This window comes from Prunus mume, linkage group LG7, assembly GCF_029339155.1.
Source record: "Prunus mume cultivar Tortuosa linkage group LG7, ASM2933915v1, whole genome shotgun sequence".
Lineage (NCBI taxonomy): Eukaryota > Viridiplantae > Streptophyta > Magnoliopsida > Rosales > Rosaceae > Prunus > Prunus mume.
The window spans coordinates 1,465,236-1,482,390 of NC_142704.1; the positions used below are offsets into that span (position 1 = coordinate 1,465,236).

The 17,155-nt window shown below is 37.7% G+C and overlaps 1 protein-coding gene, 1 long non-coding RNA gene and 1 pseudogene across 3 annotated transcripts; 1 reads left to right on the forward strand and 2 right to left on the reverse strand.

Annotated features, from left to right (window-relative positions):
* Nucleotides 1-1,332: 1,332 nt before the first annotated feature.
* On the reverse strand, nucleotides 1,333-2,526 carry LOC148915185 (uncharacterized). The gene is made up of 3 exons (XR_016122143.1): nucleotides 2,388-2,526; nucleotides 2,043-2,296; nucleotides 1,333-1,943 (listed from the first exon to the last, which is right to left on the reverse strand). It is a non-coding gene; the product is annotated as an uncharacterized LOC148915185 (long non-coding RNA).
* A 4,122-nt stretch (nucleotides 2,527-6,648) lies between these two features.
* Nucleotides 6,649-8,381, forward strand: LOC148915186 (salutaridine reductase-like). Its single transcript, XM_089041569.1, has 5 exons — nucleotides 6,649-6,806; nucleotides 6,893-7,136; nucleotides 7,287-7,361; nucleotides 7,597-7,776; nucleotides 7,872-8,381. Exons 1-5 carry the CDS (start codon nucleotides 6,772-6,774, stop codon nucleotides 8,250-8,252), a joined length of 915 nt encoding a protein of 304 aa, XP_088897695.1. The 5' UTR covers nucleotides 6,649-6,771; the 3' UTR covers nucleotides 8,253-8,381.
* A 3,892-nt stretch (nucleotides 8,382-12,273) lies between these two features.
* Nucleotides 12,274-17,145, reverse strand: LOC103344156 (putative DEAD-box ATP-dependent RNA helicase 48; annotated as a pseudogene). Its single transcript, XR_016122233.1, has 10 exons — nucleotides 16,188-17,145; nucleotides 15,951-16,057; nucleotides 15,588-15,643; nucleotides 15,276-15,500; nucleotides 14,978-15,184; nucleotides 14,771-14,857; nucleotides 14,465-14,560; nucleotides 14,173-14,388; nucleotides 13,344-13,526; nucleotides 12,274-12,858 (listed from the first exon to the last, which is right to left on the reverse strand). The product of XR_016122233.1 is annotated as a putative DEAD-box ATP-dependent RNA helicase 48 (transcript).
* Between the last annotated feature and the right edge of the window lie 10 nt (nucleotides 17,146-17,155).

Below are 17,155 nucleotides of genomic sequence, written 5' to 3' on the forward strand. Positions count from 1 at the left end.
TCAAATGTGAGCATGTTGCTCTTGATCTGCACATAATCTGGGTTATTGCGTCTGTTTGGTTGAGGTTTTTGTGTTTGAGATTGTGTTTTTTTTGTCTTCGTTGTTTTCTTTGGTTTCAGTGTGTTTGCGGATTTGGGTGTGGATAGTTTGGCTTTTGCTGTTGTTGGTGGTGTGCCTTGTGTGTTTCTTGATGCTGTTTTGTGCTTTTGCTGGCTTGTGATCCTTTTGTATGCTTTTTTTTTGAATTTCAACCCGGTTACCTTTTTCCATATGACCACCTGCAAAGTGAAACAAATAGGTTACTTTAACTAAACAAAAGAAAGATGAAACATAAGTATTAATACTTCTATGACATGGTATTAACCATTTACTTCTATGCATTTGAACCTCATGCTTCTCTTTTTTAGTGCACTACGATTTTTTTTCATATACATTTCTAGTGCATGTTGCACTAGAAGAGCAAGATGCATAGAAGTCCCAGATTTTGATTAACAAAGGATGCTACATATTTTGGTCTTCAAGTGCACTGGTTTGCAGTGCACTAGAAGAGCAAGATACATAGCATGCTATATATTTTTGGTCTTCAAGTGCTGCAAAGCGATGCACTAGAAGAGAAAGATGCATAGCGATCCTGATTTTGATTAATAAAGGATGCTATATATTTTGGTCTTCAAGTGCACTGCTTCGTAGTGCCCTAGAAGAGCAAGATGCATGGTATTAACAGTTGTGACATGGTATTAACAGTTCAAGTTCTATGACATGGTATGAACAGTTGTGAAACGTATACATTTGCAGTCGAAACATGCGTCTTTTCAAAACATTGCTATTGGACTTTGACGTTAAGAGATTTTGTAATACCTGGGAGTCTGATAGTGATGCTTTGTCAGCCATTTGTGAAGAATCTTGAGTGTTTGTTTCTGTCATTGTTGGACCTTTTCGTTGGTTACCTGTATTAAACGTGGTACTCTTGCATTAGTTAGCAGAATCTTAAGACGAAAGTGGAAAGTCATTGTGGGTTTTTAAGATTGTACCTTTCTGTCGATGTTTATGGAAGAAATTTTCTTCCCTTTTTCCTGGTTGTCCTTGTGCTCAGTTGCTTTTTGTAGTGTCGATTTTGAAGACTTTTGGCTATGGCAGAATATAACTTCGATTCGCCGGCTTTCTCGTTATGGAGTTTGTCGTTGATTGGTGGTTATGGAGGTTGTCTCTCTGCACTGGTGGTTATGGAGGTTTTCGCCTGCTTTTGGAGTGGGTCGCGTCGCAAAGATCGGAGTGAGAGGGTGAGTGGGTTTTTCGCTTTTTGGGTGCGTGCGTGTACTCTGCGTTGAGATATTTTCTTTTTTTTCAATGGGCTTAGTGAAATTGGGCTTTATTGGCTTGTTGAGTTTTCTGGGCTCTTTTTTTGGTTTGTTTGGGCTTTTTTTTGTCAAATTAGACTGGGCCTTTTTTCTGTATTTTTCTATGGCTTGGTTGATTTGTTTTGGGCTTTATTTCGTTTCTGACCTTGATTTTCTCAACTTGGGCTGGGCTTTTTGAAAGTCACTGTTAATACGCATTTTGAACACTGTTAATTCGCAGTTTGAAATATAGAAGAAGCTATAGAGTAACAATTTTTTACATTTGAATCTCACTACACAGTAACTATTTGACATTTGAAAGTTAAGAAGCATCAAAAGATTTTGGTTAGAAGCTACATATTAACAATTTGACATTTGGAAGTTAGAAGCCGAACATTTACTATTTTATAGTTCTAAATTTTGTGAAATCCATGCTTTCATCCTTCATTCTCTTTTGTGAAATACCAACTTTTTTCACTTTCCATTGTCTTCAATAAAACTTCTTTTCTCATTTCCCACACATGCTCTGTACTCAAGCTTTCTTCAATTTGTTTTCCTTGTGACAACTTCTGCATGTAGTACATGACAAATACTCCACAATCGTTTCTGCAAATTCACACACACACACACATATATATATGCAACATTTAGTGAATCATAGTTTAATTTGAATTGGGGGAAGAAAAGTGTTATTGTGAAACTTACGACTTTTCAGGTTGTTGGGCGCATTCCCTGTCCTCCTTAAAGTTGAATTTGGTGGGATCATGTTTCATCAGATATTGTATTGTTTGAGCAATTGCTGGTGTAACTTTCAGGTTTCGAAGAAGTTTTGCAATCTCGTCGGTCAATTCTTCATTGTAGACGGGCTTCTTGAACTCAAGAAGTGTGAAGCTGTTTTTTTCTAAAATTGTTGGAGCACATTCCTTGACACTATTGAGGAAGACATTTGTTGCGTCTGCCTGCATTGTAGGCAAGTATGTTGTTAGCTTCACTGATTAACTGTTTTGTTCATGCCTTGTATTAACAGTTCATAGTAGGAGTCTGTCTTACCAAAATTATTGCTTTTTTGTTGTAGTATTCAACGGTTTGCTCAGTTTCCCCCCTCAATGAGTTGTAGTGCGTCCATTGCAATGAATTGGTGTCGAAGACAAGCAGGGTGTGGTGTCCGCCATCCGTTATTGGTATGAACACCTTTGAAGTTTTCCCTATGCATTCAAGGAGTTTGACAAAATATTCATCGAATGTTCTTGGGTGCATTTTATCTGTGAGATACCTCTGCAAAATTAATAGTTTCGGCATTAGAGAGAATGTGAAAAGTATAGGAAGATGAATAATTTGTGATTTTTACTAGAAGTAATGGGATAGCTATGATCTTACGTATGCGTAGCACGTGATGCATGCATTCTGTTGTCTTTTAGGGTCCTTCTTTTCATCATGATGAAGTATCTCGGCATACGCATCTATGATTTGTCCATAAATTTCAGCATCTCTTAATAAGCTTTGTATGTCATCTTTGAACAAAATGCTTGTCCCTTGTCAAAAAGCAGTGCTTGTAACAGTATTTGTAGTTAGAAAAAATGGCAATAAAATTGAAAGAACTGTTCAATAAAGTTCCAGTATAGGGTAATAATACTGCTTGTTTCCTAAAAAACCTTTTTCTAATGCATGTCTACCATTGTAAAGTTCCAGTATAGGGTAATAACACTGCTTGTATCCTATGAAATCCTATATCTAATGCATGTCTATCACTGCAAAGTTCCAATATAGGGTAATAACACTGCTAGATTCCTCTGAAATCCTATAACTAATGCATGTCTACCCCCTGTAAAGTTCTAGTATAGGGTAATAACACAATGAAATCCTATTTTCTAATGCATGTTCAATAATAGCATCTTGCATTGAAAATGAATGAAACACATTGCCTTACCCATCAACTGAATTTTTCCAGTAATTTCTCAGCTTTTCTTGTGAGAGTTCATCCAGCATGTTGTAGACCTGATATGTATTCCATTGCAGGAATGAACCTTTGGCCTTCTTCTTTGATTTGGCTGGTTTTTTTTGTGCCTTTCTCTTTTGTGCTCTCGTCTCTGCTTTAGGGAATGAGGAATCTGGTTTTCTTGATTTTATCTTTTCTGCTTCACCTTCTTTCTTTTCTTCTTTATCCTCCTCACTCTGCAGTTCTTGCGCTAATTTTTGATCTCTCAACGAGACAATAACAGCTTCCTTTTCATTAATAATGTCCAAGTAGGAAATCTTCTCTGCAAGAAGTTGATCATTTTCTAGCTGCAGCTTTGTCATGTAGGATTTTTCCTGATGAACATCTAATTGTATGACTTTCTTGTGATGTGCTGCTTCCTTAACCATCTTCTGCAGTTGCTGCTGATGCTTCAATAATTCTTCTTTTTCATTGTACAGCATCTGAATCAATTTATTCTGTTTAATGCAAGATGCTATTGCATCACGGATCTTTTGATGCTCTCCTTTCTTCGTCCAATATTCAGCAGCATTATTGATCGCCATCATATACTCTTTTGTAAGCTGTATTTCATCCTCCTTGTATTCTGGTACTGATCTAACAATTTCCTCAAACAACGTTGAATTCCGATATTCTGGGATTTCATTTTGGAGGTCTTCTTGTACCTGGTGGTGTTGCTGGACTTGATGTTGTGCATCATCATGGTCTCCATTCACTTCAGCATCCTCCTCCTCTTCATTTTCTTCTTCAGCAGCATCACCATGCTCTTCATTCACCTCTTCAGCAGCATCATCCTTGTCTTCACTCACTTCTTCAGCAGCATCATCATCATGCTCTTCATTCACTTCTTCAGCACCATCATCCTCCTCTTCATTCTCTTCTTCAGAATCATCATCATTCTCTTCATTCTCTTCTTTCAGAATCATCATCTGGCTCTTGAGCTTTAGTGCTTTTTATCTGTTTGTTGAGTAGAGTTAGTATTAAGAGTGCACTTCTATGACATAGTATTAAGAGTGTAATTCTATGACATGGTTTTAATAGTGTACTTCTATGAAATGGTATTCATAGTTTACCTCTGTGACATGGTATTCATAGTTTACTTCTATGACATGGTATTAACAAGTATGTACATGACATGGTATTAACAATGTTGTCATATCAGCTGCAGATTATTTGAAAGGAAAGAGTACCTTTATCTGGTTGTTCTTTAGATGATGAAGCTTCGCGCTGAGTTCTTGAAGACTCCATTTGTGTTTGGTGTCATTTGTTCTCTTCAGGAATTGGAGTGAGCAGGTTAGATCTTTGACACAGCCAATACTGCACAATATTTTTTTGAAATATCACGTGTCAATTCATATCATTAGAATAATGCTACGAATTTGCAGTTTGGAGATTTGTGTTCTTACCAGTATTAGGATTAGGCAGCCACTCACGCTTGGCTGCTTTTTTTTGTCCTTCTTGTTCTTCTTTGCTTGTTCTAATCCAAAATACATGTAGTCCAAAACTCCTCGAGCCCAATTATATTTCCCCATCTCTTCTATGGTGTCTATTGTGGTTGTATATGTCCAAGCAAGTGTACAACCAGAGTTGCAGAATAGATTGGTCATGAAGAGTTGTAGGATTATCAATCTTGTTACATCCATAGCACCCTCTTCTGTTTCATCTTCAAGTGCTAAATTCAAGCACTTATCAATTGAAGTCTTTGTTATCTTCTTATACCGCGCGAAGTATTTCTCTACAAACTGCAATTTTGGCCTTGTTGAGGTTGTTGTGCTTGGTAACTTCTTGCCACTGTTTGGCAAGCCAAAAATTTCAGCCACATCATTGCTTTTCATCTCGCTGTCAACATCATTAAACTTGAACTTCTTTGTCTTTGTGTCATAAACTTGTATGAGTCTCACAATGTCGTAGTTAGACTTCATGCACTCTACCTTTGTTAACCTTCTCTGGATATATGCTTCTATTAATGCCCAAAAAGGTGTCTTTGATAGCAGTGTTAAGACATCGTGCCGACGTTCAAGTCTCTGTCTGATGTTGTCAATTATTGTTGCAAAAGAGAGCATGTTGCTCTTGATCTGCACATAATTTGGGTCCTCCCATCTGCTTGGCTTCTTGTTTGTTGTTGTTTTGGATGATGACTGTTGGCCTTTTGTTTTGGAGTTTCTTCTGGCTCTTTCTTTCTTCATCTTTTAATTGGTATACCTGCATTAGAAATAGGAACACGACAGTAAAGTATCGGTGTTAATACCCCATACTGGAACTTGACAGAGGTAGACATGCCTTAGAAATAGTATTTCATAGGGAACAATCAGTGTTATTACCATATACTGGAACTTGACAGTGGTAGACATGCCTCAGAAATAGTATTTCATAGGGAAACAATCAGTGTTATTACCATATACTGGAACTTGACAGTGGTAGACATGCCTTAGAAATAGTATTTCATAGGGAACAATCAGTGTTATTACCATATACTGGAACTTTATCTATACTGGAACTTGACAGTGGTAGACATGCCTTAGATATAGTATTTTATAGGGAACAATCAGTGTTATTACCATATACTGGAACTTTATAGCCATTAATCAGCATGCTAGCCGCTAAATTAGTGACTAGAGTAATGGTCCTATGCAGTCAGTCCTATAGTGAAATCCAATATAGTTTCAAGATTTTGTCTTTCATTCGAATCTAAAATACTGTTATTACCCTAGACTGGATCTTTGTAGCAAATAATCAATATTACAGTAAAGGTTTGGTTTGTAAATGTCTTACCTTTGAAGCGTTTTCTTGTTGAAATGGTTCTCTGAAATTTTGTCTTGGTCAGTGTCTGGTGTTTGTTTTTGAAACGAGATCAATCTTGGTGGTGGTTATGGAGTCTCGGTTTCGACGACGATGAAGACGAATTGATGAAGACGATTTGACTTGATGAAGACGATGAGTGAAGTGAAGAGACGTTTTGCAGAGAACGTTTAATGAAAGTGCTGGAAGTTACGGTTTACTTTTTTAAGTTACGGTTTACTTTTTTTTTTTTGGACGAAAGTTACGGTTTGGGCTTGTTTATAAGTTTGGGCTGGGTTTGTTTTGGGTGTCTTTTGAGTTTGTTTGGTGTTGGGCTTGATAGTGGCAGACCTGTAATTTATAGGAACTTGAACACTAATTTGTTATATAATAAATGGATTTTGGGTGTGTTTATAAAGTGTATTCTATGTGGGGTTTTTTTATAAATTCAGGTCCCATTTTGGGTATATTACTAAAGCTCCCAATATAATATCCCCAATAATTCATGGTGACACATTGGAAAGCAAAAGCATTTTGGAAAGATGTCATGGCATACGTCACCAGTAAAAACTCATAGGTTGAATCAACTTTGACAATTTAGGAGATAAATAAACTATAAATATCTTCAAGAACAGAAAGCAAAAGCACTCGGAATTCCTTGTAAACCATCATCTACAGAAAATGGAAGAAACAACAATCACTTTTGGATCTAAGAGGTACATCTGTCTTTCAATTTGTTTGTTAATTTCACCATTGAATTAAAGTTCTTTCTTAATTTTGGTTTTGAATTTCCTCAAAATAGGATTGCAGTTGTAACTGGAGGCAACAAAGGGATTGGATTTGAGATAAGCAGGCAATTAGGTTCTAATGGAGTTGGGGTGATATTAACTGCAAGAGATGAGAGGAGGGGCACGGAAGCTGTTGAGAAGCTAAAGGCTTCTGGCTTCTCTGATGTGGTCTTTCATCAGCTGGATGTCACTGACCAAACTAGCATTGCTTCTCTGGCTGATTTTCTCCAAACTCGGTTTGGAAAGCTTGACATATTGGTAACTCTTTTGATCTCTCTCTCTCTCTCTCTCTCTCTCTGTGTCATCTTCTTGTGGAAACTGCATGTTATCTTTTCTTCTCATCACTTTATTTTTCTTAACCACTTATAACAGAAATGTGTGTTTTATTTATTTATAAATATATTGCAGGTCAATAATGCAGGAGTTATTGGATCTTTATTCCTCACTGATGACAAAGAGAAGTTGGCAATTAGGCCTGAGGATGTAAGTCAATAAAATTCAGATATTTCTTTAGACAAAAAAAAAAACTAGAACAAAGAGAAGTTGGCAATTAGGCATGAGGATGTAAGTCAATAAAATTCAGATATTTCTTTAGACAAAAAAAAAAAACTAGAACTCAATCTGTATCAAGCTAAGCTAACAATTTTATGATATATTTTGATGTACTTGAATCACTTACTAATGAATATATCATTGACAAGAGCAAATACCGATGCAGCTTATAGGTCCCAATGGTATCAAGAATGAATATGTAAAGCAAACCTACGAGACAGCAGGGGATTGCTTCAAAACAAACTACTATGGAATTAAGCAGCTCACAAAAGCACTTATTCCACTTCTTCAAAAATCCAACTCGGCAAGGGTAGTCAATGTCTCCTCTGCATTGGGACAACTAAGGGTACACAACCGAATCCGAATCATAAATCTATATACAACAATATGTTATGTTATGTTGTTAGATTGATATAAACGTATCGGTTTATTGATCTTTAGGTTATTCGAAATGAGGAAGCCAATAAGGTGCTAGGAGACAGTGATAGCCTCACAGAAGAGAAAGTGGACAACTTAGTTGAGGGATTTTTGGAGGATGTGAAGCACAATTTGATTGAAGCCAAAAGCTGGCCTATTAATCAATCTGCCTACATTGTATCCAAAGCAGCTCTGAATGCTTATACCAGAGTCTTGGCTAAAAAGTATCCTAGCATTGCCATTAACGCAGTCAGTCCTGGTTTTACCGCCACAGACATGAACAATTATACCGGTATCCTCACAGCTGAAGAAGCTGCTAAAGGTCCGGTGAAGGCGGCTTTGTTGCCGGATATTAGAGTTTCTGGCCGCTACTTTGAACAGACTGAATTGTCAACCTTTGAATGAAAATTTGAGATGTAAAATGATATAAGTGTTTGCTTATAATATACCTATGCACATGTGACATGTACGTGTGTATGCACAATGTGTTTTGAACAATAAATTTTAGTTTTAATAAAGGTTTCAATTTCCAGATCTCTTCTCCTCTTTTTCAATTCATGTTGGAAAGAAATATCACTAAACAATGTGGTCTCATGTTAAAATTTGGGAAAGAGATAGAGACATTTGGGAGAAAGAGCGAGAGGGAGAACAAAATAATAAAATATTTGAGATTATCTAAAATAGAGAATATTGCTGAAGAAAACACATTTTAAGTAGTTTGCTATAATAATTTTCTAGCTATTTTAACTAGAATTTGGCTAAAATTTGGACTCTCTCGGAGATGCTCTTAGGTACTTATACATGATTATGGATGATGCCACATGGCAAGCATACTAAGAGAAAAGGATAACCGTTTCCTAGCTTTTCAGGAAAGAGGTGATATAAGAAGGCGATGGATAGTGCAGGGTGATGTAGTGTGGGTGACTGTCCTATCACTTTATTTCATCTTCAACCGATATAAGAGCACTTCCACCAGTTAGCCCTTGCCATGGCGGAGCCCTAAGCGGGTACAATTCACGTGAATAGTGCTGTCTAGGGCAAAAAAATTGTGTTGCCAGCAATGCAAGGCTTGCCATGGCAAATACTATTCATTTTTTTTGTTTTTTCACAACTTTGTTTACTTAAACAATTAATTTGGATAATATTTTCGGATAAGATTTTTGGGTTCTTATGTGTCAATACTATTCATATCGGATCAGATTTTCGGTTTCAAATTTCAGATACATTTCAAAATTCAAATTTCAGATAAATTCAAAATGTCAAATTTCAGATACATTTCAAAATTCAAATTCCAGATAAATTTCAAATTTCAAATTTCAGATACATTTCAAAATTTAAATTCCAGATAAATTTCAAATTTCAAATTTCATGTGAATTTCAAATTTCAGATAAGATTTTCACCTCTAAAATTGCGCCACGTGTCATCTCTATCTGCCTAAATTTTTCTATAAATGCAGAGGCTTAGCTCATACCTCTCACACCATATCTTCTCTACATCTTCATTTCTCATATTTTAGATTTCATTTCTCATATTTTAGATTTCATTCTCTATTCTCAATGTCAGACAACATGGAAGAGGTTTTGGAGAGGCAAGAGCGAGAAAGCGAGCAAGAATGCGTAGAAGAGCTGCAAGCAAAAGGGCGCAGAGAGAACTAGATGAGCAACTTGGTGTGGCCATTGCTTTGCTAGAGGAAGAAAATCAGAGCCGCCGTGGTTCACGAGAAGGCCGGGCACCGAATGTGGACAGACATAGACATTCTCGGGGTAAGAATCTTATGGAAGATTATTTTATCCCACAATCTCTGTACTCTGATGTTCATTTTCGAGCAAGATATAGAATGCAACCTGTTGAAGAAAAATGTAAATCTCCAAACATAATTTCACCACCACTAATCAATTAATGGGGTTTTATTATTTTAGGTTCGACCCATTAAAGACGCAAGTCTCTTAATTACAATCCCTCGCTACAAGGGAAAACCCTTTGATTCCATCATAAAGAAACAGAATGTATGTGTTTGGTTTTGCGGCTGCTCCCAAGTTCAACCTCAGGGTGCCTGTATCCTTTTCAGGAATCAAGCCACTCGTAGTTCAAAGATTCGCAATGAATAGATGACTCATTGCAAAAAGGGGAATTTGAATGAATTGATTGAGGGGTGTTTGAGTGAATTTAGTTGAATAAGCCAGGGATTCGATATGGAGTTGTGTTTGGGATGGTTGCATCTAGATTGAATCTCTAGATTGCCTACGTACCCTTTCAAAGAGATCAAACCAACGTAGTTCGGACTTGATTTGTGTAAAGGTAGATATTTGATTTGTGGGGATTTGGTTGCGGTTGCGTCTATTAGGATGCTAGACTGCCTACGTACCTTTTACGGGATCAAACCAGCGTAGTTTCAAAGTTTAGAAATTAATGGGATGCTAGACTGCCTATGTTCCATCACTCGTGATAAGAATTTTACATAACATAACATAATTAGATGAGGATAGCAAAATAGTGTTATTCTTGTGACATGGAAGTTCTTCTCCCTATTACGGGGCTTGAATAATTAGATTTGATATTTTGATTAGGACAGGCTCTAAAGCCTACGCATGCTCTACGGCCTCTATTGCTAGGGTTGTGAGAGACACACACACCTACCCATGACCTCTCATCTAAAACAAGTTTTGGTATGCTTTGGTTTTGTTTCGTTTTTTATACAAATGATATTGGGGAGGGGGTAATCAAACCTCGGACCTTGAATGCAAAAGTAAATGCTCGTAATTTCTCACCCACTTGAGTTACAAGCCCCTTGCGCTTTTATTTTTTTTTCTTAGTTTGAGCTTTATTTGACCATAAGCATTTTGTTCAAAGCCTCTTCATGTTGTTTTAAAACTGAATTGAGAGCTTGATTCGGCTGTAAGAAGAACATCTCAGTAATGTTTTCGGCCTTTTTAGCATTAAAACAGCAGCTGCCTAATTTGACTTCCTTTATAATAAAAGAAGACAATATTATTTGCTTCCCATTTTTCTTGCCTGCAAACATTTGTTAGTAATGATGGCCATTGGCCGCCTTGTCTTTGATTAAAGAAATGCACGGCAGATAAATTATTTCAAAACATCACTATACTTGTTACAGAAAAATAGGGATTCTTCTGACGTCAGTGTTATTTTGATGTTGAACTTATATGGAAAAATTCACTATTAATGTCCTTATCAAGGAACATTATCAAATTGAGTGATGACTTGAATTTGCAATCTGTTGAGTACTAGCCAGGCACAATCAAAATGACTCTTGTAGAATACGGTATTCACCTTCGGAGAAGTACGTAAATCACATTAGACCCTAGTATAATTTTTGGACAGCTAAGGTCACAATTGATGATCTTTCTGTTCCAGAAGTTCTGGAGCTCAGAAAATGTCTAAGGTTGCTTTGTTCATCAGAAAAAAAAAGTCCTTTATAGTCGTATTCAGGCTTAACACAAGCTATCTGCAGCATGAAAAGGAAATAGTCTACAAAAGCAAACTTTATTTACAGCATGTCCACATTTATAGTTCAGACATTATTACACTCACAAAGTTCAACCATGCAATGGTGCCCCTCACATTATGCAGGACTCTCTGACAAAAAAGTAACGTCTTGAGCCGTGAGGTCAAGGATTGACTTGTCGAGGTGTTTATGTTCGACAACGGAGTCTGGAGATTCGGAGTCCTCTTTAAGGAGGCACTTCTAGATGTTACATTTTGTCCAATATAAAAACCAAAGCTTCCTTGTGCACCATTATGCTCTGAAGACTTTAAAGACCTTAAGTTTTGATGTATAGGCAGCATGGCCCTTGCAAAATCTATGTCAAAAGGGAACATAACTTTAAGCTCAGATAAGTTCTTGCAATGAGTACCAATAACCTGCATGAATTCAGCTCTTAAAGACAAGGAACAGCCAATGACACAAGCTCTTTCCAATTAATTCTTGATAGCTTGTTCAAATCCACCCACTGCTATGACATTCCAGGCTGGAAGAACAAGTTGTTTGAGGTAAGTCTGCAAGGAAAGAGAGTGTCAGCATTAGTCCCTGATTCAGCATGATCAGACAATTTCTGTTTCAATCGAACACCAATTAGTACACTTTTGGAAGTGAAATTTAGACATTCAGGCTGTGCAAATCAAGTGTACATTACTCGTGAATGCATGGAAATGGAAAATCCAATTCAGACATTTGGGCTGCGCAAAAATGCACTCATTCTTTCCAAAAATATCATTGTTTTTACTACAAACAATAATAATTGACATTCACATATATATGATATGAGTTGCTCAAATTCCCTAACTCAATTAAAAACTGCCATTACCTTCTGAAGCCTTGTCCGATTGCCATTCTACTACTAGCGATGCTTTAGTTCATATCAACATTTTTATGAGTTGCTCTACTTTTTTAGACCGAGGAGGATATAAGAAAGAGAACATGCAGCTTCATATTATAATTAGAATGCTTACAATACGGATAGAATGTACAATGAGGCATACATCTGCTTCACAAATATCACTATATAGCATGATGCAACCTAAAGAAACCATTGTATTTGGCAATAACATGCGATAAAGGTGTGCTTCTACAGCCATTTCAACAACCAGTGCTAGACTAGGCAGGCATTCACCATAAGACAACTTTTCATGTGAAACAACTTCTTGAACTAGGTGAACCTGTTTACACACTTTAGACGAGAATGAAGGTCCTTGACTTCCTTGTCTTCCTATCCCAGCCAGTCAAATCAGCAGGTTGCTTATCCATGTTCCAAATGTATGCTACTTTCGTATTCTTATGCCAGGTATATCTCTCAAGCCCATCTTCAATGCTGTCTTTCTAAAGAGAGAAGGAGGTTTTTGCAAACCGATTGATTGACAAAATTGGTTGGCTTGCTCAACAAGTGTGGTTTTATCCCGGCCAATTTCCCTGATTGAGTTATAGTACCCAAGCCAAGCATGAAAGGCTGCTTCTTTGACACTACCGTCAATCTTGGCTAATGAATCCTCAATCTGCAAGAATAAGCGAAAACCCAGCATTACAAATAAGAAACCCGCACATGATTGTATTTCAAACTAACTGATACAAACAAGATAATGAAAACCTAGAAGCTACTAGCAGATATCCTAAATACTAATAAAACAAATATGGGAAATTTTAATGAACAAAACCTAGTTCATCACTAGGATTGGGGTACTGATTGCCATGTCTAGTAAAAATTCCAGAAATCTGAAATCTACAAATTGACTTAATTAATCATCTCATCAATGGTTGGATTGGACCATGAAAAGAGAGCAAGCTTTAAGAAACTTCAACTTGTAAACTGTAAACACAACCTCTTTTTGATTCAATAAGTTTTTTTTTTCTTCAGGTTTTATTCAACTTCATTTTAAATTTTGTTCTTTCCCATATGCCCATAAATAGTATCTGAACTCAATAATGCGATTCAGAATTCAGATACAAATACAAAGAATAGAATTGGAGGTGATGCAAGAACCTTAAGTTTAGTGCCTGGATCCAATCGCAGCGTAGGAAATTTTTCAACAGGCAAATCTTTTAATTCATCCAGAAAATACTCCTCCCATGGTGCAAGTAACAATATGCCTTGTCCTTCTTTGCCTTCTCGTCCCGTTCTTCCAAGACGATGTATATATTGATCCCGGTCAGAAGGAATACCCACCTGGTAACAATCAGACTACGTATTACTTTTACTACAAGGCAGTGCAGCCACATACAAAAACTCATTCATCAGTTATATTTTAAATCCTTTTTCCCTTCTTTGTTAGTTTAATGTGAAATAGTTAATAGATGCAGACATTTATGTTCTAATGTGCTATGGTGAGTAGCTCTTTATGCATTCAAATATGTTCGAGTCCCCACAAATCTCCACATAGCTGAATGAGTGGATCAAAGCAAAGTGAGCTAGTTCTGCCTCTAACATCTTTTCAGAAAAACAATTCGACAAATCTCATAATCGCTAAATCTAAGCAATGATTGGAAAACTAATACTCAAGAAGAAACTATATACATTAACGCTCAATGTGGGAAGCACTACCATCGTCGTTAAACATAAAAGCCAACACTATACACAATGTAGGCTTGGGAATGCTATGTAAATCTAAGAAGGAAAAAAATTGAACTCCTGCTGAGCCACCGCATCTGCATTCAGTCGGAACATATTAATGTTGGTCCACTACGTCATTTATGTACACAGAAAATAGATATACATGTAATTTTTACATACGTTAGAAAAATCAGTTAATTCACATGTCAGTGATATAATTAGGTTCAACCTATAAGAAAAACATAATTGAGCTGGCAAATACCTGAATGACTAAGGAAACATCAGGATAATTCATTCCACGTGCGGATACATCAGAGGTAACAAGAATCAGTCGTTTTGATACCTTGAATTCCTCAGAGATACGAGTTCGATAGAGTTGAGGCTTCCTGGAATGCATCTCCTTAACATTCATTTTCATTTCACGAAGAACATGAAAGAGGAGGGATGTTACCATTCCAGTCGTACAGAAAACAATAACCTGAAAGATACAACGTTAGGCCTCAGGCACATACAACACAACCAAACATTTGAATCCACAAGCTATAACATCAAACCTTATAATCAGGTGATTGCGAGATATGCTCCATCAGAAGCTGGTGCACTATTTGAAAATGCAATTCATGTGGTTCAACAAGAGATGATTGCTTAACCTGCACTCACAAGTAGAGATCGATTCATTACTCCAATGTCATATTTTATGCTTCAGGTATTATCAGAACCATTTCAACCATCTATAATAAAGTAATTAAAGTGATGTACACCAGAACTGTTTCACATTAAGAGGCTGAACAGAGATGTAAAAGCAAGATTCATAATAAATTCTATATTGGAAACTACACCAACTGGTCAATGTTATATACCTTATCATGAGTTTCAACACAACCTAAACCCACTGTGTCAACAAAGGCATGGTCCTTCTTCAAGACAAGCTGTGATATTCAGCGAACCTGCATATTCATAATCAAGTAAAATCTGGGCTTTGAGTGGTTTCATACAGCAAAATATACCAAGTGCCTAGTAAAATTGTTCCTTTAAACTTCAGACTTGAAGTATAAGGATAGTCGAACCTCTTTTGGAATTGTTGCAGTAAAGAGCAAGGACTGCCTTTGACGAGGCAAACAATCAACAATTTTCTCTATATCCTTCCGAAATCCTAGGTCTAACAAGTGCCCAGCTTCATCAAGTATCAGCATTTTCAGTCCCATCAATCGCACCGACAAGCCTGACTTATTCTCAATGTGGTCCAGCAACCTGCCAGGAGTTGCAACTATTATCTGCGAAACATTTGTACAATGGATTCTTACTCTCTTCACAACCACACTAAAATTAAGCAGGACTTTCAATGACCAAGCCAAATGTACAAACCTGGCATGGATTTGATTCTAGACGTTTCTGGTCCTCTTTGAATCGCGTGCCCCCAACTAATGTTTGCAGACCTATGCCATCATGGTACTTCAACAAAACATTTGTTTCTGCAGCTATCTGACTTGCAAGTTCTCTTGTAGGGCAGAGGATAAGAACAAGAACTGGAGACACCCGTTGATTGGTATGGCTAGTCTTAGCCTTCACAACTGCTTCAATAGCAGGAAGCTGTTTGTGTTTAACAAGAGAATTGAAAAGAAAGAACCTAAAATGCTATGAATAACTCTAAAATAACAAAAAAGTAAAATGATGTACCACAAAAGCTGCAGTTTTTCCGGTGCCTGTTTTAGCTTTGATCAATGCATCTTTTCCTGTAACAAATAAGAATGAAAATCATCGCATACCGTTTGATTTTTTTGTTAAAAGAATCGTCACACCCTTTTTTCAAGTCAATTAGGCCGGAGGACCCAGAAATTAACTATCGATCATTTGATATGATCATATGAGTTTGGACAAATTGATTAACTAAACGTCCCCTAGAGGACACCTTAGCAGATTAGGATCTCATCCAACCCTAGGATGACTTGGGTTTGAACTACAAGTGGAGGCGTTCTATGTAATTTAACAAGGAAAGAAAAAACCAAATAACATGGCTAAAACAAGTAGCCAACTCCTCACCTTCAAGACAAACAGAAAGAGCAGCCTCCTGTACCCTTGTCATTTGAATATAGCCAGCAGAAGTCAGTGCCTTGACTGTCAATGGAGATATACCACACCCATCAAATCTGCCAAAAACCGAAAACCAACCGGATCACCAATGGGCACATACACATTTAACTGATCAAAGACTAAAATTTTAACATGTCCACAAATGTAATATAAGAAAACCAACCAAAGTACAATAATTTTGCATACCTCTTTCCACTAAGAATTGTCTCCTCCAGTTCCCTATCCTCCCCTCCTTCATTTCCAGCAGCATTTTTCTTACTAAGCTCATACCTTATCGACTCAACCTGCTGCGCAAAATCACTCTCCTCGTCTAATGAATTAAGGGGCACCCTCCTCTTAATAATCTTCACATCATACTTTCCCAATGAAGCACTACTCCCTAATTTCCTCACATTTCTCCCAAATTTCGAATTCTCATTAGCAAAGGGCTGTACGGACTCACCCTCTGAATCGAAATCCGAGTCTTCATCACTTAATTATCGTTTCTCCGAAAGCGCCCTCGGCTCTGAACTGAGTAGTTCCTACCCCTAACGTGATTGCCACTCAAATTTATCAAGTTTACACTTCTACCATTTCCCGCCAAATCACGACCTTTCGATATCAGCTTCCTCAGGTCTAACGGCGGTGCGGTAACCGATCTCGTCCGTGCGTCCGAGCCAACCGGTGGAGGCCGGTCATCAATCGGCCCATCCTTTTCGTTCCACAAATCTTCTGCGCCTTCTTTCATGAACCGATCTGCTAGGGCTTTAAGGTGCTCGTTGGGGTTCATAGGGTTGTGCCCGGTTTCTGAACCCTGATTTGAAAACGGGTCGGGTTTCCCGGCGACTTTGGCCCGGATTTGGGAGCGGAGACGGGCCTCGTAGAGCTGTTTCTCTTGTTCTAAGAGGCACTTCTCCTTCTCTTTGGCTCGTTTTTCGTGCATGCGCTTCCATTTCCATTTGGTGACGCCTCCCGGGAAGGTCCGGGGCCCGCCGCCCATGGGTCGGGTCAGTACGAGCCTGCATAGAAGCTTCGAGAAGTCTCTCGACCGTTCCAAAAGGATCGAACCGGACATATTGTGTGTGGTTAGTGATTCAGTGATCGAAGAGATGGGGGGAGAGAGAGAGAGAGAGGGGAAGGGTTTTACTGGTTTAGGGTTTAAGGAAGACGATGGG

Coding starts and splice junctions, on each gene's coding strand:
- LOC148915186 (XM_089041569.1), top strand. CDS start 6,772: ATGGAAGAAACAACAATCACTTTTGGATCTAAGAG. Junction 6,807..6,892: donor ATCACTTTTGGATCTAAGAG/GTACATCTGTCT, acceptor TCCTCAAAATAG/GATTGCAGTTGTAACTGGAG. Junction 7,137..7,286: donor TTGGAAAGCTTGACATATTG/GTAACTCTTTTG, acceptor AATATATTGCAG/GTCAATAATGCAGGAGTTAT.